Here is a 25,120-nt window from a genome sequence, read left to right on the forward strand (position 1 = left end):
GGAAAGAGGCCCGTGTATGTCCTGCCCAGATGATATATACCGTGACAGCAGCGGAGAAAAGTGCGGTTTTCATGCGCGTGACCGTAGAGGTTTTACCCCGAGACGACGCTGATATTGTTCCCCGGGAACGGATTGTCTTCTGTCTAGTCCATGCCGAGGTGCAACGAAGCGTTTCGCGAAGGGGGCAGGAGGGGCAATAGGTGGAAAGTGGGGGAGGGAGGGAGGGGGGCTGGCGCGTTTAAATAAGCGACTGCTTGCTCTGGCGTTTAAGATTTCGTTGCTGGTATAGGTGTGCTTATTTTTCGGTCGATTTCCAGTTGTATACAGGCTGGTTAAATCTTCGACCCTTTCGTTCCTAAATTATTTAAAAATGACCAGAGATATTTTCTTGTATTTTTGTGTATAAAGGGTGTTCCGCTTAAAACGGGCCACCTGAATATCTTTTCTGTGATCATACAGGACATATTTTTCACGTAATTTAAGTAGTTTCAAGAGACAAATCGGATCGCGTTTTTTTTTAATGCATTCTTCCAGGTTACCCATGTTTTTTTACGGTATATGCAGATAATTTTCCATAATTTTAAAATAAGGATTTAACCCTGGAACGCCACCCTGGAGTTACCGGCGACCCCGCAAAGTTGGAATCCTTGCTTACAGACGTGAAAATTAGAACATTCAGCTTTTCTTTACCTTTCCTTTATTTCTTTAAACAGAAATCACACTGTGCAGTTATTATTTCCTAAAGTGTTTAAAAAGGAACTAAAAAAGAACAGTTCGAAAATATTAAATAGTATTTCAAATATTAAGATTTGAATTCGGATCGCCGCGATCCCACGGTGTTACTGACGCCAAAAAATAGAAGGTTATCGTTCTAGGGTTAAAGGTCTAGGCGTTAAAGGGTCAACGAATTAGATTCCATTACAAGCATTAGTATTGTAAAAAAACGACAGTCCTCCCCCATATCTATCCAGTCGGAAAACTACTCGTGGCTGACGCGCTCGAGAACAGTTATACGTATGCAAAGAGACGTACAAGGTTACTGCCCCCCCCCCGCGCGCGCGCGAACAAGTTACCCTGCAGTCATCGCGCGCCGCTGAACGAAGAACGGAGGCGGTTGTCTCTCCCTCTATCCCTCTCTTTCACTCAATGTCGTCGAAGGAGAAGACTGAGGAAGGGGAGGGCGGGGGAATACCGCGCGTCGGGATCAATACGACTCAACAGGTTACACTCGAAGCTAACTACATTCGCCCCCGCAGCCCTCTGTACCGTTGCTGGAAGTTGAGACGACGAAAATCTACTGGGGAGGGGAGAGACTGGATGCTGCTGGTGGTACAGGAGAGAGAGGGAATAGAGAACGACGGGGGTGTGTGTGTGCGTGGTGTGAGGGTTGCCCTGGCAACCCTTCGTTCTCTCATCGACCACCGTCAACCGGGCCGCGCCCGTCTGAGACCGCACGCCCCACCACTACCGCCGCGCACTACACAGATCACGTGTACCGCTGCTGCCCTTAAGCTCCGTTCACACGGACAACGGCGGCTTAATTCGATTTCGCCCATGTTTCCAGCTTCCGGGCCAGACACTACTTGAGCTGCTGCTATTCAACCCGGTTGTTTACCGTACCGGGCGAACCAGTACATACACGGTAGTGATTTGCGATAGAGTATATCGATATTTCGAATATTCATACTTTTCCACAAGTCAGATATCGATATTTAATGTGACAATATATTCCAGTATCGATACTTGAGCCGTAAATATCCGAAATTTCGATAGAATCGCTGTATTTGCCGTGACAGGATTCCGTAAGGAAAATGGACCAATCCGTGAGCTTCCCGTAAAGTTTGCGATCGGTCGATTTCTTTTCCACGCTGTTACCTGAGAATCTGCCTTTTAGTAATTATCTACTTGAATAAATGATTTATTCTCATTCTTGGACTTTATTAATTCTAATTTTTCATTGCAAGTATCGTGACCGATAATATCGATATTTTGTTCCCGATGTGCATATGTGTATCGATACTTTGAGTAGCAATACGTATCGATAGAATATATCGATACAGTTCAAACCTATCGCCATCACTAGTACACAGCTTTCTTTTCCTCTCACGACGCATCAGTATTTATTTATTTATTTCGGTAAATATGAACATAAACACATACAATTTTCGGTGGAGATACGGTAACACGCGTTAATGAGAAAATCTCGCCCGGTCCGCTTTTCTCCCCGGGATATGGATTAAGAGAGCTGCCCGGAAGCCGGGCTAGAGGGTAATGTGGAAATACACGCAGGTTGACTTCCTCTGGAAAATGTATGGGGACGGAGGCGGCGGTACGGTGGAAATGGTAAATAACGAAGTTACAGACGTATTCTTGTGCCTCCGTTAGCGAATTAGAGAACGATTTCGGGTAATTCTCGAGGTTTACTGAATTACCGGCAGACTAGAGACCGAGATTAGGTTATGTTACATGGAAATGGTACACACACGGTTATACACGCTACCCGCATAAAAGCATTTGTTCTCATCTTGTATTTGTTCTATTTCATATGTACACTTACGAACAAACTCAGCTCCCGCTAGGGGAAAAAAGCAATGTAGGAGTTAAGGCTTCCTACTGCTTGATAAATTTATTTCAAATACTGAAATAAATGTTAAACCGAATGATAATTTCGCATAATTTTCAATAACTTCCGAGACCAAGTGGTAGAAGGTTTTTCCCTTACATCACTTTTTCCTCTAGTGGAAACCGAACTTGCTCGCGAGGGTACACTTACGAGAAAACTCGGCTTCCGCTAGGGGAAAAAATAACATAGGGGGGAAGGACCTCCTGCCATTTAGTTTCGAGAATTATTGAAATGTATGTCAAAGTAACATTCGTTTGAACATTTATTTCAGTTCTTGGAATAAATTTATCAAGTTGTAGGAGGTCCTACCCCTAAGTCACTTTTTCCCCTAGTGGGAGTCGCGTTTGCTCATAAAGATACGGTTCTTTGATGAAGAAACTAGTATACACTTTCATAGTAGCAAGAGCCACGAAACAGACCGAATTCATTGTGGTTCGTTGAAAATTCACGAAAGTAATTCTCTTACTTTCATGGAAAGGGGCATAAGGTAGTAAATGTAAACTCGTAGCTAAATTATTTCAGAGTAACAAGCAGAATCAAAGGAAAACTTAACATCCTGCACTGTTCTCCTAACTTTATTCTTCGCGTTTGTATCCCTTAGAATAAAATTATTTTGATTTCTGAAATAATTGGTTCTTTAAGAAATTGAAGATATATCAAAAAGTAGACGTGAAATACGTTAGGGATACTAAAAACAAATATTCAAAAATATAGGTCTTGTAGTCGTTAGATGTGTTTAAATTATATTCAAAATGGAAAGCCGACATATCGACTCAAGGTATTTTTTTGGAAAACCCACAAAACCGATGTATCGGCTCCAAGGTACTAAAATGGTTACATGATTCTCGATCGTTTAGAATTTACAACATTGTACGATTCTTGCATCTGTTGTCTCTCGATAATTATGACGATCTATTGCTTTGCACGTGATGATGAGATGGAACTTACCACACCACCGCCGGCGCTGTGAAGCAAAAGGCTCTTGCCGGGCGTCAGATTGGCCAGCTTGAAGAGCAGAATGTACGCGACGGTGTAGTTCATGGTGATCGCGGATGCATCGAGGTAGCTCATACCAGGCGGCAGCGGGAAAACGGACGTCGCCGGGACGACAACGAGCTCCGCCCACGCTTTGTGATCAGGAAACGCGACCACTCGATCGCCCACCTGAAAATAAGTAGCCAAATGGTTAGTGTGCGTTATAATTCTATGTCGTGGCTGTTTAGGAAGGACTATTTTAATAGTGATCCACGACGCCACTTAGTGGCTTGCTGACAATGGGCCTGATGTCAGATAATAGGAATGAGGCTGGTAACACCTGATACAGTATTGTTATTATAGAAAGAGACCTAACCCTCATTTTCCCAACTCAAACTGTCCCTCAGTGTTAAATTGCTATAGGATCATTTCACGCGAAAACGGACACTTTTTGGAGTTAACATTTCAGTTCAACTAATCATAATTGTCGAAGTAACAAACTGATCAAAATGAGTTTTGTGGATGCTTATAGTGGAGACATAAGAGTACCAGATAAAAATTATTTCAGTTAAAAAAAATATGTTTTAACCATTTATTTTGAAATTGTTTAAAAAAAATACGATGTTATAATAGCGGAGCATTATTTAAAAATTTGGAAGAAATAATGAGAATAGTCCTATTGTTACCGAAAATCATGGAACTGCCGACGACAACGATTCTGGGTTCCAAAGATCTTAGTTTGGACCAAACCCCCGCGAAAAGAGCTTTCGTTCAGAGTTCACCACACGTCACGACTATCGTCCCCGGTTGATTGTATACCATCAATTCACGTGCGCCCTATAAACTCGACGATCATCCACCCGATATGCAAATCGTTGAGGGGAGAGGGAATACATTCAACAATCTTCTAGGATAATATCATGAAGGGGCTGGGACCCCATCCTCATTCCCTGCATCACGGAATACGAGGAGAAGTTCCAACGGAGGAGAGATCAGTTCAGAATTGTTCATTCTGCGTTTAGTCTATCCTTGAATTTTTCACGCATTAATCTTCCCAGAAGGGATGGGGGATCTGTAGTCCCGCGCGGTACCTTTTTTACTAGGAAACAAGGGGGAACCACTTGGTTTTTACCTCCCCCTCCACTTGTCGGATGTTCGCGATTCCGATTCGATTCTTCAGAATGTTGACTCTCTTGAGTAACACGTGGCTGCCATGTATGTACAATACGTTTTTAAGTTTACTTTAAAGTACAGAAGTTCTTTTTTTAGGTTAGGTATTATTGAAATACTGCTGTACACTTTCTTGTGGAACAAACTGTACAACACATAGACTAACAGGGCTAAAAGTATGGAGAACAGAGTTCTTGATTGATGGAACAGTAGCTCGTTATTCTGTTACAAGAAAATAAAAATTATGGAATCGGTACATGTACTAAATCACTTCGTGTTGTATGTGTTGTACATGACAGTGACATGTCTTACCCAAGAGAATCGAATCGGAATCGCGAACATCCCTACACCCCGCCATTAGATTACTGTAGCCTCGAGCTGGTGGTCTATTTTCGTGACTCGCGAATCACCTCGAACTAAGGCTTTGAGGTCAGATATCCGAACGGAGCACGTGTAAACGACCGTGAGGGGGGGGGAGGGCAGAGCCCTTCCTAGATCGAATATTCGCGTTTCCTTCCCTTTATCGCACGCGGTGGACGCACCCTGCGCGACCCCCACTCCTTTCTTTCGCCCCATCGACTTCCTTGAGGTTCCTTAACACTAGAACTACCAGCATTGAATGTGTTAATAAAAACGGTTTTGAGAAAAATGCGTTTAATCCTTCTACAAGTTTAACAATTTTATGAATTTAACCATAATACTTCAGAAACATATTTTCAGGAGACCCCGAGCTACAAGAAAGTACAAGGAAAAGGAAATCGATTTTGTTAACCGGCTACAATAAAATACCCCCTTCAAAGCTGTTGCGCGCGTGTACACGCAGAAAGTGACCGTTCAGTTCCCTCTAGTTGGTCCGTTTATTTCTTCTTTTATGGAACTGCCCACCCTCCCCTTCCCTTCCCGACGTTGGGGGTGGTTCTAGGAGGAACTTGGATGAGCGTCCCCTTTCAAGGGATGAAGAAAGAACCGTTCGTGGACCCAACGGAAGGAAATCCGCCCTTTGTTGGACACTACAATGTACTCGAGAGACCTTGTGCGTTTCTGGTTTTTCCGACTGAACGGGGAGTGAAGAGAGTTGTTTCAATTTTTTTTTTCCAGCAAGAAGCTAAAGTTGATAGTTCGAAATGATGATCGGGGCGGAATAGGGTAAATTCTAAGAATACACATTAATTCAGACACATGGATTTTTAGACGTTATAATATTTTTCCATCATAAAAATGGAAATTTCCACGTTTAAACAATTAAAAATGACGAAATACTTTTTTTTTATCTTTCATTCGTTCTTCGGAATCTTTCATCCAGTTCACCAATTTGCCCCATGTCTGCTATGGTGCAACTAGAGTCGCTCCCAGAAGTAACAGTAACCGTGTACCTACATTAAATTTTATTGCGATTACATTCCTACTTCATGGTTTGTTTTCTTATTCAGAGATTATAATTTAATATCTAAACCTTCGAAGTTCGTTCGTTCGGTCGGTCGTGTCCTTTGGAATAAACGTTTTACGGCCTCAAGATACGGCCGCATATCAATAGGGTTAAATAATGGAGAACACACCGAAAGAGTAGAAATCTCCAGTAAGAAGAGGAGCTGCTGCAATAACAGAGAACTTGTGTGTGTTTCTGTTAATATTCAGAGGTGTCGATCTTCGCAATAAAAAAGAAAAACGTATTCTCGTGAGAGGGGTGTAAGCAATTTCTCGCCCCTTGAAGGTTACGCTCCGTTTACACGGAAAAATTTTCAGACGAAGCATCCTAGTCTAGACACAACGCCAGGAAGGAACAACGACGGTGGGGAAGGACGAGAGGACGCGAGGAGAAGACGTTTGACATGATAATGGATGCAAATCGTGGGCGAGACGGGGTTGGTGTGGCTCCGTTCCCCATGAAAAACGCCGCGCGCGCGCGCGTCTTCTCTCTTTCTCTCTCCTCGTCGATAGTTATTGCCTCGAGTCAGCCCCATTCCCATCGATTTTTTCCACGGTCGCCACCGTGCAGGACGACGACAACGACTATGATGTCTAATATTTTCCAGGGTCGAGAACAACACGCGCGACCAATGAGGAAAAGCGGCCTTAAGGTAGCTTCCGCGTATGGTATTGTATCTAGCTGGGGCTCCATGTGGCGTTTTATCAATTTTACCAATTCAATTTGAATGATTAATATTTTAAACTATTTCAAAATACTTAAATGGAAAAAAATTTACGAATAGTGTTCCCTTGTGAGATCAGCTTCGACGAGTTGTATCCTCAAGTTCAAGGTCCTAGCCATCGGAGTGCAATGGGATCATCGAAGTCAATGGCTGAGGGTCTATCGTGGCCCATAAACCAAATTTCACAAAACGCCCAGACATGTACAACGATAGTCACCACCATAAAAATATACACCAAGCATGGATTGTTTTCTTTTTTTGCAAATTTTATTCCTTATTTTATTTTTACGAATTTCAAGATGGACTGTATTGACTTCCTATGGAACTTGCACAGAGGAATAGCATATCGTGCTCGTAGAATTTGAAATTAAGAGAAAATAAATTCACTTCGTCGGTGACCCGGCCATAGGACTCCAGGAGAATGAAATATTTTTAAACTCGCACCGATAGGGGCCAAACAAGAAACGTTATTGCGTATGCGAACGTAAGCTGCCTCGTGGTTTAGTTCTTTCAACATCGTGTGTACATAAACGTGAGAAGATTTAACAAATTTCCCCCTTTTTTTTTATCTTCCTAGTGGCTTTTTTTAGTTCACCGCCCGCGGCTGCGAGTGCGTGTATTCAATGGAGGGGGGGAATTCATCGATCCCCGTTCGATGACGTCAAACTGCAAAATTCGGGGCACTTCGCTATATTTAATACCATTAACAGAATCCGCGCGCTAAATGGATCGACCACACGATTTGTGCTTTTTGTGTATGTGTAACAGGCGACGCCCCCACACCCCTCCCCACTTTAACCAACGGATCGGGGCACTTCATAGAGACTCACCAGTAAAAGTGACTCGAGAGAATTATTAATGAGGAATTTAAAAGCAGGCACTCGTTATGAACGATCCCCCGAGACGTAATGGGAATTGAGTGTTTTTAATTACAAGCAACCCCCTTTAAAGTTCACTCGAAAGGTTCAATTACAAAATATCGCGTAGAGTGGATTGCGGTAAATATCATGGAAAACTGGACGTAATCGTCCCTCTGAAGAGAATTGGTTCAACATAAATGTCTCCACTCGATCTTCTCGTTCGAATTTAAACACATTTGAAGGGGAAAAATATTACCCCCCCCCCCCCATGTGCATGTGACGATTATACACTTAAGCTGCGTCTACACTATATAGTATAACACGTTATATTAACGAAGTTGTAACACTTGTTAGAAAAACAAACAGAAAAATATCATATAACATGCTGTTGCGTAACACTTTTTGTTATAAAGGGTGTAACAAAAGTGTTGTAGATAGGAACATACGGTTCTTTCGAGACTTTTCATCCCTGTAACGAGTAGAATACGAAACAGTAAGAAAACAATTTGACCTTGAATTTCGAGGTAAAGGTCATTTTTGCTGGAAGTGTTTTTTAAACAGATCTCTACCGGTCTAAAGGTGTAGAATCCACACATGATAGCCACGACAAAACCTTTTTTTACACCTTGTACCTCCAACGAAATACGCGACGTAATTTCTTTTTCTTTTAGTGTTAACGCAAAAAGTAATATGGAAGCACATTGCATTTCACGTTGTCGGTAAGGGTAAATGGGAGCAACCGGCAGACCGTTATCTATTGATAGTGATGAAGCGGCCACAAAAAATTGGAGGGGGGGGGGATTCGAGAAAATTTGCAAGGGAAAAACTTGCCCGATAAATAAGGAAATAAAATCTCGTCGCGATGGAATATCTATTTTTTTGTTTAGTTTCCCAAAAGGTGGCCACCCCCCCCCTTCACAGTGTTTTTACTTACTTTGAAGTTCTCCACGCCCTCGCCGACCTGCTCAATGTCACCTGCGCACTCGGATCCCATAATAAAAGGAGTTTTCGGCGGGGAATCGATAGCACCCTGTCTGGCCATCAGATCTTGGAAGCTCAATCCGCTGGAAAGAGACAAGCACGTTTCATGTAAAGTAAACGGTGCGCAATCGGATACTCGCAGCTTTTAACGTTAAAGCCCGGGGCATATGTGTCTGTAATTGTTAGGAAAAACGCCGCGGCGTGTCACATGCATGCTTTCACTTTCAAGATACTGTTTTGAACACCAATTCTAAACACCAAAATTCGGAACACCAGTTCTACTTATTAACAATATTTCCTTGTTTTCTTTTTATGATACAAATGTACAGGGTGTCGCAGAATAGTTGTACTTCCTTGAAAGGGGTGATTTGAAACAACTTTTTCCTTAGCGAAAAAGTTCTCCGAAGCTTTGTTAACGAGATATTAACAAAAAACCCCGACCAATCAGAGCGCGAGTTTGCCGGTTGAGCTCCTGCGGTAACGTTGACTACGCGCTGCGATTGGTAGCCAACGTTACCGCGGGAATTCGGCTGGCAGACTCGCGCTCTGATTGGTCGGGGTTTTTCCTTAATATCTCGTTAACAAAGCCTCGGATAACATTTTCGCTAAGGAAAAACTTGTTTCAAATCACCTCACGAATCTCCCATATTCGGGTCCTCTAACATTTTTCTTACACACAGTATATTAGTATACATATATCACGAAGAAAACACACAACGACCGAAACTCGATCGATGACGCAGAGCGTTCAAACATACACCCCGCGTAACACGTGGGGAGCTTATTAGTTTTTAATGTGGTTTTGCGACAAACGAGGAGAGAAAATATCGGGGAGTCATGCCGCAGGATAATTACGCGCACGACAATTGCGGTTATCGTATGTGGAATAAAGAATCGCTCCGCTGCTGGTCATGTGAATAGACCTTATCGATGTCTGTTTTTCGAGCTGGGGCGGATAGCTTGGCGAGCGAACAGGTTTTTTAATGTATGTTTCGTGTAATCGTATGGGAGAACGGTAATAACGGCGCGACAAAAGAACGGCAGCAATGGCTGGACTTTGCGTTTTACTGGTTCGCTTGCGGATCTTCGTAAAACAAACACATGTAACGAAACGATGCAACGCGTTTTTCGAATACCATCTTTCCTACAACGGTTGCAAATTGCAGTTTCATGTGGTGAACCGGTTAGAGCATTCAAAATCGCCTGATTAGAAAAGAACACATAATACGTAGACCACTGTAAAATCACCATACTTCCTATAGTGTTGCAAGGACTATACCCAATGGTCAGACTCTATTTAGAGTGACTATACTCTCGAGTATCAACTACTCTTGGGGTGTACTTCGGTGATTATACTCTAAACTATTCTTAGGATGTACTTCAGTAACTATACCAAACAGGAAAATCTCCCTTACTTTTTACGGCCAAAGGAAGTATCGACCGTACCACAATACATTAATCCACGAAACCACAACACACACACCAGGCGAATACGATGTCCGTTTCCATGAAAATTGAGTTGCTATAGACATCGGACACGTAAGTATACGCCTGGTAATAGTTTCGCGAAAAAGAAGGATAAGTTGGATAGAGATAAAATATTCGTGAGTAATGTCGCCCCCGTTTTTCCAGGAAGGTCATATATATATATACAAAGCGAGAGCGGGCGTCGAAGTAAGGTAAAGCTTTTGATAAAGCGTTTCACAGTCGGTCCCGGTGGTGCGTTGCGTGTGACGCCAGGCGTCGGTCTAGGCGTCGTGGCGCCTCTCCCGGGTTGTGTTGTATCCCTCTTTGTCTGTCAGTCCAGTCGTTCGGGTCTTTGGGAACGCTTAGGGTAGGAAGAGCGCCTGGAAGGTAACCTGGCGCGCACGCCACACGTGTGTATTTATACGCTGGAGACGCCACGCGTCGGCTTGGTGGTCTCGCAGCGTACACGGGACCTGAAACACGCGTTCTATTTCAACCCCCCCAGCCCCTTCATCTGAACCAGTACGAAGCACAGAGGCGCGCGAGTCGACTACTCACGTGCTAGCATTCACGCGTGACCCAGGAGGGGGGAGGGGTCCGTCTTTCTGCGCCGACACGATTATTCGCTCTGTACTTTCCTTAGGGAGACCGGAACCATGAAAATCTGCCCCCCCCCTCTCTCCCTTCCCCTCCTTGAACACACTCTATTTTCGTCTTTTACGATAAGCATTCGTAACACTTTCGCGCCTGGAATCCGAGGGAACGGAGATGGCTAAAATTGGATGAAAAACACGTTTTTTGTTTCTTCTTCTCTGGTATTCCCCGATCGATCTCGTTGACGGGGAAGCTTAACAGGAAACACACGTCGAAACACCACCCCCTCACCCTTACTTCCTTTTGACTGGAATTTACTTCTTCCTTTTCGAGTGATTTTTTTTCATTTCGTCCTAAAATATTCTATCATTTGTTAAAATTACACATACGTTCTTTGTTTCGCCTAAATTTTACTTTAAATAGCAAATTGTTTTTGTCAGTATACTCGTCGTTAAACAAAAAAATGCCATCTTTTCATGACAATACGTATACTCGACATTAACATGGAAAGGGTTAAACGACACGTGAATTAGTGAAGCATGCAGTCCACTAAGCATCTATGTACACACACACACACACATCTGTAGAGCCCCAGTGAATCATCCTTTACAGATTTCTTTCTCTCTCTCTCTCTCTCTCTCTCTCTTTCTCTCTACGGTTCGATCCGCACCGGAAGTTGTGAGCAAGCTGCCCCCGGGAACATTAAACTCGCGTTAGATCTTTCCTCCACGGCTACCTTACGTGTGCCGTTCCATTCTCCGGATAGGTATCATCTGTGCTGTAGTCATAACGGTAGGGAGCAGTCTTCGTGAAAGCTCCACAACACGGTTATCACTCGCGACCCCCTTTTTCAGCTCCCGTTCTGCCCAAGTTCCGTCGTCGTAAAATTTTATCGACGCTTTGGTGACACACGCAGAAATACGTTCACACACTGCGTAATTTCCTGACAGCAATCGGCCACAATGAATCACGCCGAATATAATGAAACTATCCAAGGTCAAGCGACGATAAGAGAATCCGTGATTACTCTCTTGTTACTAACTACTTGTTATACGCTTGAAAATAAGTACCCACCTCCTCCGTTTTATAATTAAATATACAAGGCGGTAAAAAACATTTTTGCCCAGCGGCGGCGAAAGATATAGATCAGGGCTCTGTGTTCTATGGTCGCGCAGGACAATGGCGCGAAGTGCTGTGCGTGGTAGAAAAATGTCTGTCTTTATAATTTCTAAAAGTACGGCTATTTAATTAACTGTCGATGCTACCTATTCTCTGTCGAGTTCTCCAACGTGTTGACGGGGGCTATTCCACGGAACGATGGGATCGATGGAAGATCCACGCGCGGCATATTCCTCTGCACGTCACTTATTATCAGGAACGACGTAGTAACGTTCGCGACGCAATAGCTCGGAGAATGTTTGTCAAACAAAAATCAACGGCGAAACGCAATATTTTCACGGCCAACGAATTTATTCGGCGACTCTATGGGTGGAAAATGGTGCGGAGGAGGCACTGTTCTTTTTGGCTTCCAACCTTCACGCGGAGGTTTTAAGGGGCTATACTAGTGTGACAGCTATATAATAAGGCAATTTTTGGGAATTTTTTTAAGGAACACTATTGAATGTTTCATACTTATAGTTAATCACCTATTCCGGGCCATATAAAACACCTTGCTCTTCATCAAAAAATTGTTGCAATTTGCAAAAAAGAAATTTCCGAATTTCTGAAACCGTCACACTAGCATAGCCCCTTAATGGATTTCGCGAGAGAAATACGAGGGCCCACTCGGAGGGCAACAAGAACCGTTGAAACTTTCGTTTCAAACATTTCTTCCCAACTCAAAAATTTTAGAAGTCATTCTCAGGTGACTCACCCGGTATAGGATGCATCAGAATTTAGTGTCACCGTCTATCACACAGTATCAAATCTGGGATAAAAAAAAAGGTCCCTGAAAAGCGATTGTTCGTGGGGACAGTAGTTTTCCAGTGATGTTTTACCCAACGAATATCCAACACGGAATAATCGAAAATCGTGAAACAGTAGTGGCCAGTGTGTTTGAACAAGCGTAATGAAATTCAGTCGAATTCACACAGACACAGGCCTCGACCCATTTGTAATTATCTCGCCCGGGAACCGGATAACTTGTACGTGATTTAAAGCCGATCGCGTGACACGAAACATTTTCATTCACGGGAAGACGTCCTATGTGTGTGTGTGTGTGGCTTAATCATCTGCCGCGTTCGCCACGATTTATCCTGCCGCCTCTGATGTTTCACATCGCTGATGATCGAACCGTGTCGTATCGCGCGCATTCGTCACACGCGGTATACAGGGTGTTCCGCTTAAAACAGGCCACCTAAGTATCTTCTTTATCTGTTATCATACGAGAAATATTTTCTACGTACCCTCACGAGCAAACTCGGCTTCCGCTAGGGGAAAAAGTGGCGCAGGGAAAAGGCCTTCTACAATTTTGAATTCGGAAGTTTCTGAAATTTATGCCAAATTAACATGCATTTTAATATTTATTTCAGTAGTTGAAATAAATTTACCAAGTGGCAGGAGGCCCTTCTCCTACGTCACTTTTTCCCCTAGTGGAAGCAGAGTTTGCTCGTGGGTGTACACAGTTCAAATGGTTTGAAGAGACGAATTTGATGACGGCAAAAATTGTTTAGAAGTGTCATTTTTTAATGGTTTTTTTTCAAGGTCACCCAATGTTTTCTAACGTATATGCACTTAATTTTTTTTTTGTATGTTATAACCAACATTTAGCTATGTATAATAGTATGACCTTGAAGTGACCTTGAACTTTAAAACTTTAATTTACATACTAAAAATTTACTCTAAACATTTTTAATTCACTTATATAATTAGTTAAGTTTACGTTAACCGTATTATTTAAGTTACACGACAGTATGAAGATAAATTACAGGATATAAATAACACAAAATTTAGGTTATGCCTAAGGAAAAGAAAGAAGAGAAGATAAACGAAATTATGAGTAATCCTAAACAGCGGGATAGCAGCAGATACTCCAAAAGAGTTATTAAGTGTTAAGATAAATAATATATACCCACATACAGGCTTTTAACAAACAAACAAAAAAACTTCAATACGAGGATATATTTTCCTCGTTTCTTCGAATCGATTATTGGATACCCTGAATATTCTCTCGAATAGGAAGTCGGTTGTTGGACAACGAAGTAATACTCGAGAGGGGAGGACCTTTCGTGTTTCAATGTCTGCACAAAGTTTCCGGTTCTCGTTGGCGAGAAAGTGGCGAGTGAGGGGGGGGGGGGTAGGGGTTTTCAGAAGTTCCAACAGGACTTTGTGCTACGTGGGGCTCAACGGTTCGCGATCGCTTAATTCGTTCAAATTGCGCGGAATTGAGGGGAATAATTTTCCTCCATTCTTGGCACTGGGCAATTGTACCCCGGTAGGAGAAGGGGAACGGGCGATCGTCGCGCGAGCACGGACGCGACATGCAACGACGCACCCCAGGGTCACGCACACGCCATGTGCGGCGCGAATAAAAGAGGGATATAGCCTGGGAGAGAAGGGAGAGGCTCTTGGACGATGGGACGGAGAAAGAGATAGGAAACAAAAAAAAAAAAAGTAAGATCGGGGCGAGGGAGTTGCAAAAGGAAGTATACGGATAAAACAAAGGGGGATAGAAGAGGCGAAAGAGGGAACCCCCGAGAGAAGCATCGGGGAAATAAGAACGAAAGCAGTGGGAGAGAGAAAATAGACCTTTCGGACGGCCCGGTTATTTGACCGTGCCCGAATATTTGGGCGTGCGTGGGTCGGGGGCACTAGGAATTAATTGAATAGTTTCGAAGCTGAACGAAGAGGGTTGCAAGGATCTATTAACTCCTCTTTATCTGTTTCGAAAATTAAACTGTTGAATTCAATTAACAGTACCTGACTATACGATTCACAGCACGAATGATTTTGTACCTATCTTTGGAATCAAGTTACGAAGCGTTAATTGCTGATCCAATAACAGGAGAGGCCGAGACAACCTGTGCGCGAAAAACAGAGAGAAAAGGAATCGTCGTTTCGAGGCAACAGCGTCGCCCCGTCGTTCCAATTGCTATTACGCGTCAGTCACGTGATAAATAGGGGGTGGGGGGTAAAGGTGTACTTGCAGGAGCCGTGGCGGGTCCGATCGATCGTCGAGGAAGACATCGAGGCGCCTGTGAAACTATAAGCTGCCCCGTGGCAGCGATGAAATCACATGCACGAATCTCTCTCTCTCTCTCTTTCTCTCTCTCTCTCTCTTTCTCTCTCTCTCTCTCTCTCTCTCTCTCTCTCTCTCTCTCACGTGAGCATTACTCGAGAGGACGGTATGTATCAGGGCCGATCCCGTTCATCGAGCCCGAAGCGAAAGTGTATGCAAGAGATTGGTCGACTTGCTCCGCGTCTGGCGACGCTCGGGGTCGCGCAATGGCGATTCCTGCACGTCGTCCCACAGAGGCGTGTATGTGTGTGAGAGAAAAACGCGTCACGGAGGCCCCGTCGTCGTCCATATGTCCAAGAGGAGGACTCCCGACGCCACGGCACCGAAGAATTAAAACCGTGCCACGGATCGATTCGACGTGCTCTTTCCGCCGGGTTTAATTTCTTTTCAACCGTCATTTATCTTCCGAGTTGGAGACACATATGCACATACACACATATGCTGATCTTGTCGCGTGTCCTACCTCTAACTATAAATAAATGGCTACCGGCGTGTGCTTGTATACTAAATACGTTGCGTTGCACAAAGATCGACGGTGTATTTGGCGCGCTCTGTTCGAAATGAACATAACCTTCTTGCGTGCGCTGTAACATAGTGTAGGTATGTACCTACATTTGATCGTTGATTACACAAAATTCGCGTGTAGTCGTAGTGTGTCAGTACGTGAAACGATTGAGCATAAAAAAAGTATTATTGGATGGGATCATGGAAAAGCATTACGGGAACGACAATTATATTCGACACAGATATTCCGGACCAAGGCAGCTTTATGCGATATCTATTTTCCTGAACGTTGAAATTATTCCTTTCAAGTAGTATTAGTTAAACGAAGTATTCATCTACGTATCACAATCCAGTTCGCCGAATGAGTATCTGGAAGCTTCTACATTCTTTCTAGTCGTTCCCATGAAATTAAGGAGATAGACGACGACGTCATGGTGTTTTTCACTTCTAAAGTCATCATCATCGCTGCGATAACACTGCTTCTGGGGGCCAGGAAGACAGTTAACTCGAGACAATGTGCTTCTGAGCAGAAACGCGTTAGTCCCAATTATCGCGGTCCGTGAGCGACGTTCCACGGAATTCCCTAAAGCGGCAGAAATATATATATATGTCCCCTACTACTAATTTTCAGTTCCCCCGAGAAACGATGCGATTTAAAATGGTCCTTTGCCCCGGAAAGGAGAATCCACGGATAGAAACGTTCATGTACAGGGTGTCCCACCTCACGTGAGCACCTTTAGTATACCTCACTTGCTTGTGGTTTGCAGAAAATTTATGTTAATAAATGCTCAAACTGATGTCCAACTTTGATACATTTCTGCACTAATCCCTCTATCATCGTAGTTATTTTATTATTCAAATCTACTCTCTTACATTTGTGGTTTTTTTGTACTCAAGGTCACACTATTAGTGTGCCCTTTAAAAAAAATCGATGACCCTGAAATTTCACAAAATATGACCATGGGAAAATGTTTTCCCCTAACGTTTTTTTTTGTATGTTTGAAAACAAGTGAGATATTGAAGGTACTCAAGTTTGGTGGGACACCCTGTATACACTCCAGAGATCTCTAAAATTTCCACGTCTCTCTTATGTTCGAAGCAATTAGAGGGGAAAATTTCTCCTCTCTGATAGATATCCTGTCGACGTAAACGCACGGTTGGAACGGTATATATGTATCAAGTTATATTATTAGTCGCGTGTCGGGAGCCGGTTTCTTAAGGGATCTTACCACTGTAAAGCCTTGAAAAATTGTTTGGGAATTTTTTTTCAGTGAACGAAATGTTCTACATAAATGACGTGTTATCTATTTATTAATACACTTGTTGAGAGTATAAACAAAATTTAGAGTTCCAATGGATATGGAGTTTCGGGAGTAATATCTAAAAGACTTGGTGGCAAGCGTTAAACCAAAAGTGAATTATACTAAATATTACATCAATTAAATTACATAATCACCTTTGTTTTTGTATTAAATGATTTACCACAATTCTACAATATTTGGAACACAATAGCCCTACTTCACAAAAGTTAAGTTAGGAACGACATTCAAAGACACTGAAACTAAGGAGCACCGAAATACATCTGCAGCTACTTAAAAGGGCTCCGTAATACAGATAAGAACATCTGTTTTTAATTAATTAAATACATTAAAGATTTCATTTTTTTATTTTAAAAAAATTCCTCCATAAAAAGGAATTGTTTAGCGACAGATATTAATATTCAGAATCTGAAATTCATGTAGTAGTATTTTTTAAATAATATACGATTGCACAAACTGGCTTGAAGCCTCCGTAGTAATTGGGACACATACCCTATGTCCTAATCAGGCGGACTTCGTCGCGACAAGGAGGACGCGGGCGATTTGTTTACGAGAGGGGTCTCCAATCGCGACGACACTTTGTTTTTGCGCTGTGTCGAGTTGAGATTGCGACCGTTATATCCGTGACGGGATGTATCTGTTATTAAACTGCGACTAAAGTGATCCGCGATCCGTATATGTATTTCTTTCCACGATTTCGACGTAAATTCAGTAGTAAAATATTGGTTGCCAGGGGGTCAAGGAATTTGATTTTCAAGCCACTGAAAAATCATTTCACACTTTTTCTGCAACTCCCTTTCTGCGTTTAAATTGGTAAAATTGATAAAAAGTATAAAGGGCCATACGGCGCCCCAGGCCAGATTGATGCATAGTGGTGCAAAAAAGGTCCAACTTTTTCAGTACTTGAACTTGCATATAGTGGGACATTATTTGTACCACTTTTAAATCGTGAAATGACTGAGAATAAACAATAACTAAAATAAAACTACAACGTCGAATTTTATAGAAAAAAAATTTCCGTGTAACTAAATTGCGTCTTTTAAAACTAAGGTAAACACCACCGCGCACGCAGAAAGAATGGAAAAACACGGGAGAAACCGGGATGAGACAGATAGAGACAGGAGAGAAAATATACGGAGGGCAATAATTATTTTGCACGACAATAGATGACCCCGCCGTCACCACGGAGTTATCAATTGTTTTCAAACGGGGCGAGAGAATGCCGATACAGCAGCTCTTTGTTGCTTTTTATCGGTGCTCGTTTAGCGCGGCTTTGACGGCCACACGATGGTCACGGGCTCTAGGTGTGTACGTTAGTGATGGGGGACGATATTTGTCGATATGTAACTGCATATAGGGTGATTCACTAAGAACTACTATCTAAAATAGCTCGTTAGCTATTGGTTGTAAATACAGAAAACGTTTTAATGAATTACAGTAAATCCTCAATGAGTGTTCGAAGGCTCCTAAGCACTTGCCAGGAGAGCTAAAAAATTGTATTACTTTGCTATATAACTAACGTGTTATCCTATATAGTGTAGACGCAGCCTAAGTTTTCCTTTCTCGAAAACTTTTGCAAATTTTCGATTATCTCTAACACCCGCAAATTTCAACGGATTTGGTTAAATTCAAAAATGGTAATTCATACAGAACTGATTATATACATCGTTTGACAAACAAAAAGTTCTAGATTTTATATTCCTCGTTCCGATCGATTGGCGTTATTCTTCTTCTCCACGCGGTGAATACGGTAAACGGACGTGTTTACATCGTGACGGATATTATTACTTTAGCAATTAGAAACAGATGTACATTATTCTAATATGTTAACACGTGACGGTATCATAAATTATAACAACAGTATGGAAATGTACCCCGCTGACGTCCGACGAGAGAAGTATTATATCGCAATTGCGTTGATACGTGTAGGTGCTAGTGGAATTTTGATTGTCCGCCGAGGCACGAGACGGATGGACGGAATAATAGAACATGTGCATGAAAAGAAAAATTAAGAAAAAGAATTATAAAAAGAAAGTATGAAAAAAAATTATAAAAAGAAAATATGAAAAACAATTGTGAAATGAAAGTATGGAAAAAAAGATGACAATTATGAAAAAAAAATTATGAAAAATTCGACGTAGAAACATGGAATGGACAGGGTGATTTCATGGTAATGTATCATAGAGATATTTTCCTGCCAGTTTAACAGAGGCATCGATGTTAATTGAGAATAGACGGAGCCATTAAAAACGGTATCCTCGATTAATCAGATGACTAAAATTCTGTACACATCAACCGTGACGGAGGATACCTAAGTAAACCTAACCTAAAAACCCTTCTTGTCACATGTATATCACGACCCAATATCCGAAATACTGGAGGAGAAAAATGCTAAAATGTATTTGTAGTATTTTGTTACTTCTCATATTTCAACATTATTATACAATAATTGTATTATCAATTATTGTAGAGTCAGACACGACAATTTGACTTCTTTCTTAATTTTACACCCCAATCGAGACACTTGTGAACACCCTCTATTAACGCAATATATTAAGTCAAATCACTAATCATTTCCGTCGTAGACACTGAAATAATGACTAAATAACAACTGAACGTAGCTCAGAAATTAATCAAGCGATGTTAAACATTCGGAAGTCTTTCGACTTGACTCTTTAACGTTTAAATAGCGTTGCAACGCTTTTTTGAAAAGTGCGTCAAATTTTGTCGCCGGTTAATATTTAATATTTACCAGCAAGGATCTGTAGCGTCACTGATGTGAACTAGGTTTTCACCGGTTTTAGTTGAAAAATTCAAATATTTAGAAATAGATAAAGAATGGAAAAAAAATTAATTTGTTTAATTTTTAATATTTTCGTCTTCAAAGTAACAATAAACAACATATATATCAGTCTTATAATTTGGAAGTAACGATTAAAGGGTGTAGGCGTTAAAAGGTTAGTTAAATCGCCCGTTTACGTGCATGGCTTAAAAATGAAATGTACTTGAAATTACTTCTTCAGCGACGGTAATTTCTCCATTTAGGGAAACATTTACGGTGTCCTTTAACGATTCCCCGTAGAAAGTGTTCGATTTTTAGGGAAGTTCCTGTCTCTGGTCGATCGAATCGTACCAGGACACCCGGTACACAACCGGCCAGATGTAGACACCAAGAATCGTGAAACGGTAAGAACAGCTGCGGATCCCAAATGCGAGCTGTTATTGTTTTTGTGAGTCATGGAGAGTGGCACTAGCGGAATGTCAACAGAAGTGTCGCTGCGGGCGCGCTGAGCACGAGAAACCCCGCATTGAGCCACGCGGCTTTCGGGCAATTGTATATAAAGTATGTCCGTCTCAAGTGTATATACACACAGTTATTATTTCTCTAACTATTGAAAATGCGTAAAAATGTTTCATGACACCACTGTTATGGATAAATAAGAATATCTTCTACGGAGGGCGAAACAGGGTAACTCTTCTCACCTGTATTAGGGTTCAATGTCAAAGTGTATTAATTTTCAGTAAAAGTCATGACTTTTCTTGTCGTGACACTGTATGGACAATATAAACCAATGTCACGACAACGCGACATCTAATATTCACAACGACAAAAATCAAAAAGCATTTAATGTCACGACCATAAAAGCCACAATTTACTGTCACGTGAAAACGTACCTTCATACTTAGCTGATTTTTATGTCTGACAATGTTAACATCATCTTCTGCTACGGTCTTTCAATTCGAGGAATGATTCGTTGGTGTTTTTATAGAAGATTTTCGGAAAATTCTCAACTTTGGATTTTCCAACGTAGTATCCCCCCTCCCCGTTTTGTTGTCGTTGAACAGTTCGCTACAGGCAGTTACAATAATAGGAGGTGATTCACCTCGGTTTCTATACCTGTGTGCTCGCACCGATAGATCCATGGGATGTCCGTATTGATCGAACCACACCCGTATTTTCTACACTCCTACCACCCCCTCCACACTCACGCGCAACACACGTACACGTGCGTGCGCACAAAATTTCACGGGAACACCGTGAAACCCCCATGATAGACCGAACCGCCGCCGCCCTTCTTGTCTGGGCTTCTATCCAGATTCAACAGATTCTCCTACGAATATGTATAGTACCACAAAAATGAAATGTATTCGTCAAATATTTTTGGTTTTCCGGAACTCACGTTTTAACGACTTTCCGCTGTAATATATAGGGTGTGTCAATACGAACTACTATCTGAAAGAACTCGTTTCCTATTGGATATCAAAAAACCGTTTTAATAAATTATGTAGCATTTTAAGGGACGTATCGGATGGATACAATCTGATTTTTTTTGCACATTTTTTTTTAGATATCACGGTGACCTTGACTTTTTTCAAGGTTAATACTTCTTCCATGCTAAGGGTCACTGAACTCGTCCTTCCATTTGGGACACCCTGTATATACTTTCCAACACAGTAATTGCCACGAAGGTAAATATAACGTCGATTTTCGAGAGAGGGGTTACACGACCCCCATGTCAGGAACTTTAAACAATTGATTTCACAAAGTAGCAAACTACACCGTCAGCGGTCTCTCTGATCCTCTTACCGTAATCCCCGTTCGTGAAAGCGAGCCAGGTACGATTTCAAAGTGATTTAACGATCGCGCGATAGTTTCAAAATTGATTTTCGCTCCGACCGTTTATTGGAATTGTTATTTCGTGTTTCGTGCGATAATCATTACATATCAACACAGTCGTTGCATTACACGTGCACGCCCATGAATATTATATGTACTTTCGGTAACCGACGCGATACATTTCGATTCGGACACATTATATACACCGTGTATATAGTATATCAGTCACGCCCGTGGAGAAATTGTTATTATAAATTACAATGGCCCGAAATTATCGTTCAGTGTGCACGTTTCGCGGGAATATGTATACCGAACACGCACGCCCCCAATATTTGCCGATCTAATATTTGAATACTAGGTGAGCGCAAACAGTGGAGACTCGACCTTCTTCAGTTCCCTGGGCTACGAAGTATTATATACAGGGTGTCCCATTTAAATGGTTTCTGGGGGCACTTTCTGAGGTAACTTTTTACTATGTTGAAGCATAGAAGTCATACGAAGGTCAACCTTGTTTTTTTTTTTTTAATGAAATCGTCTATTTTTTAATCCACAAATTCGCCATAAGTGACTTAGTACTTTATGTGGAGAATCACGACTAGCATCGGGTAGTGCATTAAAAAATATACGATTCCATTTCAAAAAACAAAATTGACCTTCGTATGACCTCTACGCGTCCACAGAGAAAAAAGTTACATCAGAAAGTGTGCTTCCCCCCTCTGATACTATTTAACTATCGTCTGAAATATTTTTTAATATCGTTAATCGTTTTGGAGAAATTCGAGTGGTTCGATTTAAATGGGACACCCAGTATACACGGGGGAAAACATTAACCACTCTCTGTTATACAATGCAATGTTCTTTCACTGTTACGTAACACGTAATTACGCAACGAATTAATAAAACCAAACGATACTTCATGTTTTCTAATACATCTAAGTATTCATAACGAAATTCTTTAACGCGCGAAACATAAGGAAATTCTTGTACCTCGAAATGTGCTTGTGCTTTTATGGCTATTTGGAATACTGATTAATACTAGATGGTATTTCTAGAAGAAAAGATCGATAAAATACACCGTAATTCTTGCTCACGTGATATAGGAAAAAGTATAATAGAAAGAGTTTATGGATGTGTACTCAATCTGAAATAATTGAGTACTCATGGATACTGGATACACGATCATATTTCTACGAGACATGCAATTAAGTTTTCCTGTTATAGAGGAAATCGAGGGAATTCATGTTTAATTGTGCGGTTATTTGTCACTTTAATGCCCAGTGTTGCACCGGTGCAACACTTATTTTAAAAATGTGTCAAAATTTTGTCGGCAGTTAACAATTTTTGTCAGTAACGATTCGTAATTTCACTGACAATGAGGTAGATCTCAACGGTTTGAATTGGGAAATATAAGTAATCCCTCAAAAAAAAAAGTAAAAAAAAAATACAAAAAACAGGTTGATTTGATATCGTTATTTTCGAGTTAAAAATAACAAGATATCAGTCTCATAATTTTTAAATAACGATTTAAAGGTCCGGGCATTCAAGAACTGAACGTAATTCCTTAAACCCAAACGTAATATTTGTTTATGACGTTACGGGAATGCGTTCTGGATTATACACACGTATATACGAGGCTTCACGGAGAGATTCGGCGTTCGCGCCTCGAGTACACCATGAAAACCTTTCAGCGTGCTTAATGAAAGGCACCATTATATCTGACTAGCCGGGGTTTATCACGTTAACGAGGTCTTAATATCACGGCTATGGGAAACTGAACGGACACCATTCAACAGTCGATATACTGTAATCTTTCCCCCCTCTGGCGCAAGCATCATTCAAGATTTTTCTGTTTCCGAAGGCACAATGAGCTCCTATAGGAACCAACAATCGTCCTCCTTTAATGCTTTCAACATCAGTAATTCCCATTTTTTTTTCCAAATTTTCGAAAATAAAAATCGACCGATTCGCAATTATCGCGAACGTTTTATCGACTAAAGTACATTCTCAATCATCTGTGTTGTTTTTGTCCCTTTATTGGAATATTCCGATCAGCACACACACGGTGGTACTCTGCCGTGTCCTCTCCCTCCACCCGTCAGCGCGCCGCACGATCAAGAATCATGAGCGTGTGAATCATGCGCGCTTCACTTGTGACACACAACCTGACCGGGGGAACGCGGAGAGACCGTGTGGTCACACTGTGGAAAATTGCATCTTAGAAAAGCACGCGGATGAATTATCGCGTCGGAGTAGCTCACGTATGACGTTTCACCACCCCCACTACCCCCCCCCATCGTACCGTGTTATTCGAATCGTCGTATTAACAAGATGGAATTTTTCAGTCGCATTGGTTCCAAATGCGTTCGTCCGTATTGGTTCCAAGCGCGTCCATATGGGTTCCAAGCACACGGATGAATTATTGCGGCAGAGTAACTCACATATGACATTTCACTGCACCAACTACCCCCCATCCTCCCGTGTTATTCGAATTGTCGTATTAATAAGAGAGAATTCTTCAGTCGTATTCGTTCCAAGCGCGTTCGTATCGGTTCCAAGTGCGTCCGTCCGTAACAGTTCAAGTGCGTCCGTCCGTAACGGTTCCAAGTTCGTCCATCCATAACGGTTCCAAATGCGTCCTATCGGTTCCAAGCGCGTCACGCAATTTCACATGTCCTTAATATACTAAACCACAGAGAATTTCAGTATATCGCTTTCTATTTGAAGAAACGAAAGTCGATAGACGAAATAGAAAAATGAACAAGGATAATTGTGGCTTTATGCAGTCGTGAAAGGATGACACAGAAAGAGGACTTCGATAAAATAACGGCGCCCAACAGCTTCCCAGACCAATTTTGAAAGTCTTTATTAGATAGTTCGCGAAGTTTAATAATATCTCTGAAAGGAATCGCCTTCGTTATCGATTGAATACCGATTGAAATACCGAGAGACGCGGGAGGAGCGGGCCGACGTTGATCCAGAGTTCTTGATTCCGCTATTATGCGGTCCCGATAGAGTTTCTGGAACTTTCGCCTGGCGGGCAACGCGGCGGGCATCATCCAACAGCAGCCACCTTTAGTGTAAAATCGCCGGTTTTTACACGGGGATATCGCGAAACGGTGAAACTTAAAAGTGTAACACTTAGAAAGTACGCGACGGCGGCGAGAGAAAAGAACAAATGAGTCGATGAACGATAAAAGTTTTGTTATCGATTCTACGAAGCAAGAGAAAGGGAATCGATCGCTTACGAATGCTCGAATTGCATTCGTTAGTAATCACTGAGAAACTCTTTTTTCAAAAAACAATTCCATGAAATACTCGACATACGGTACTTAAATACTCACGAGTACTCGGAACCCGGTTTAGAGAAAAATGAAACACCATATATATGTGGTACGAATGAACAGTGGAACAGAAGATATATTGTATAACGTATTATGCTCTACAGTGTAGACGTAGCTTTAGACAGACCACCACATTTGACGCAATCATCTAGAACTCATTTACTTTCGCAAATATTTCGTACAAGAGTCCTGCGAAAATTCGAGCGATACTTCTCTTTTCAGACACAATTCGAGTACTCAAATTTCCCCGTGACTCGAGCGTCAATTTTTGTTTTCAACTG

The 25,120-nt window shown here is 41.8% G+C and overlaps 1 protein-coding gene across 1 annotated transcript in view; it reads right to left on the minus strand.

The window, feature by feature from the left end:
• The window catches only part of LOC107188832 (synaptic vesicle membrane protein VAT-1 homolog-like), a 35,886-nt gene that overhangs the window by 3,967 nt on the left and 6,799 nt on the right, over window positions 1-25,120 (minus strand). The window contains exons 2-3 of the mRNA XM_015577199.1: window positions 8,713-8,842; window positions 3,572-3,787 (exon numbers count right to left, since the gene is read on the minus strand). Coding sequence (XP_015432685.1) covers window positions 3,572-3,787; window positions 8,713-8,842 — 346 coding nt within the window. The remainder of the gene's footprint in view (window positions 1-3,571; window positions 3,788-8,712; window positions 8,843-25,120) is intronic.

The sequence above is a fragment of the Dufourea novaeangliae genome, unplaced genomic scaffold (assembly GCF_001272555.1).
Source record: "Dufourea novaeangliae isolate 0120121106 unplaced genomic scaffold, ASM127255v1 scaffold141, whole genome shotgun sequence".
NCBI classification, from domain to species: domain Eukaryota; kingdom Metazoa; phylum Arthropoda; class Insecta; order Hymenoptera; family Halictidae; genus Dufourea; species Dufourea novaeangliae.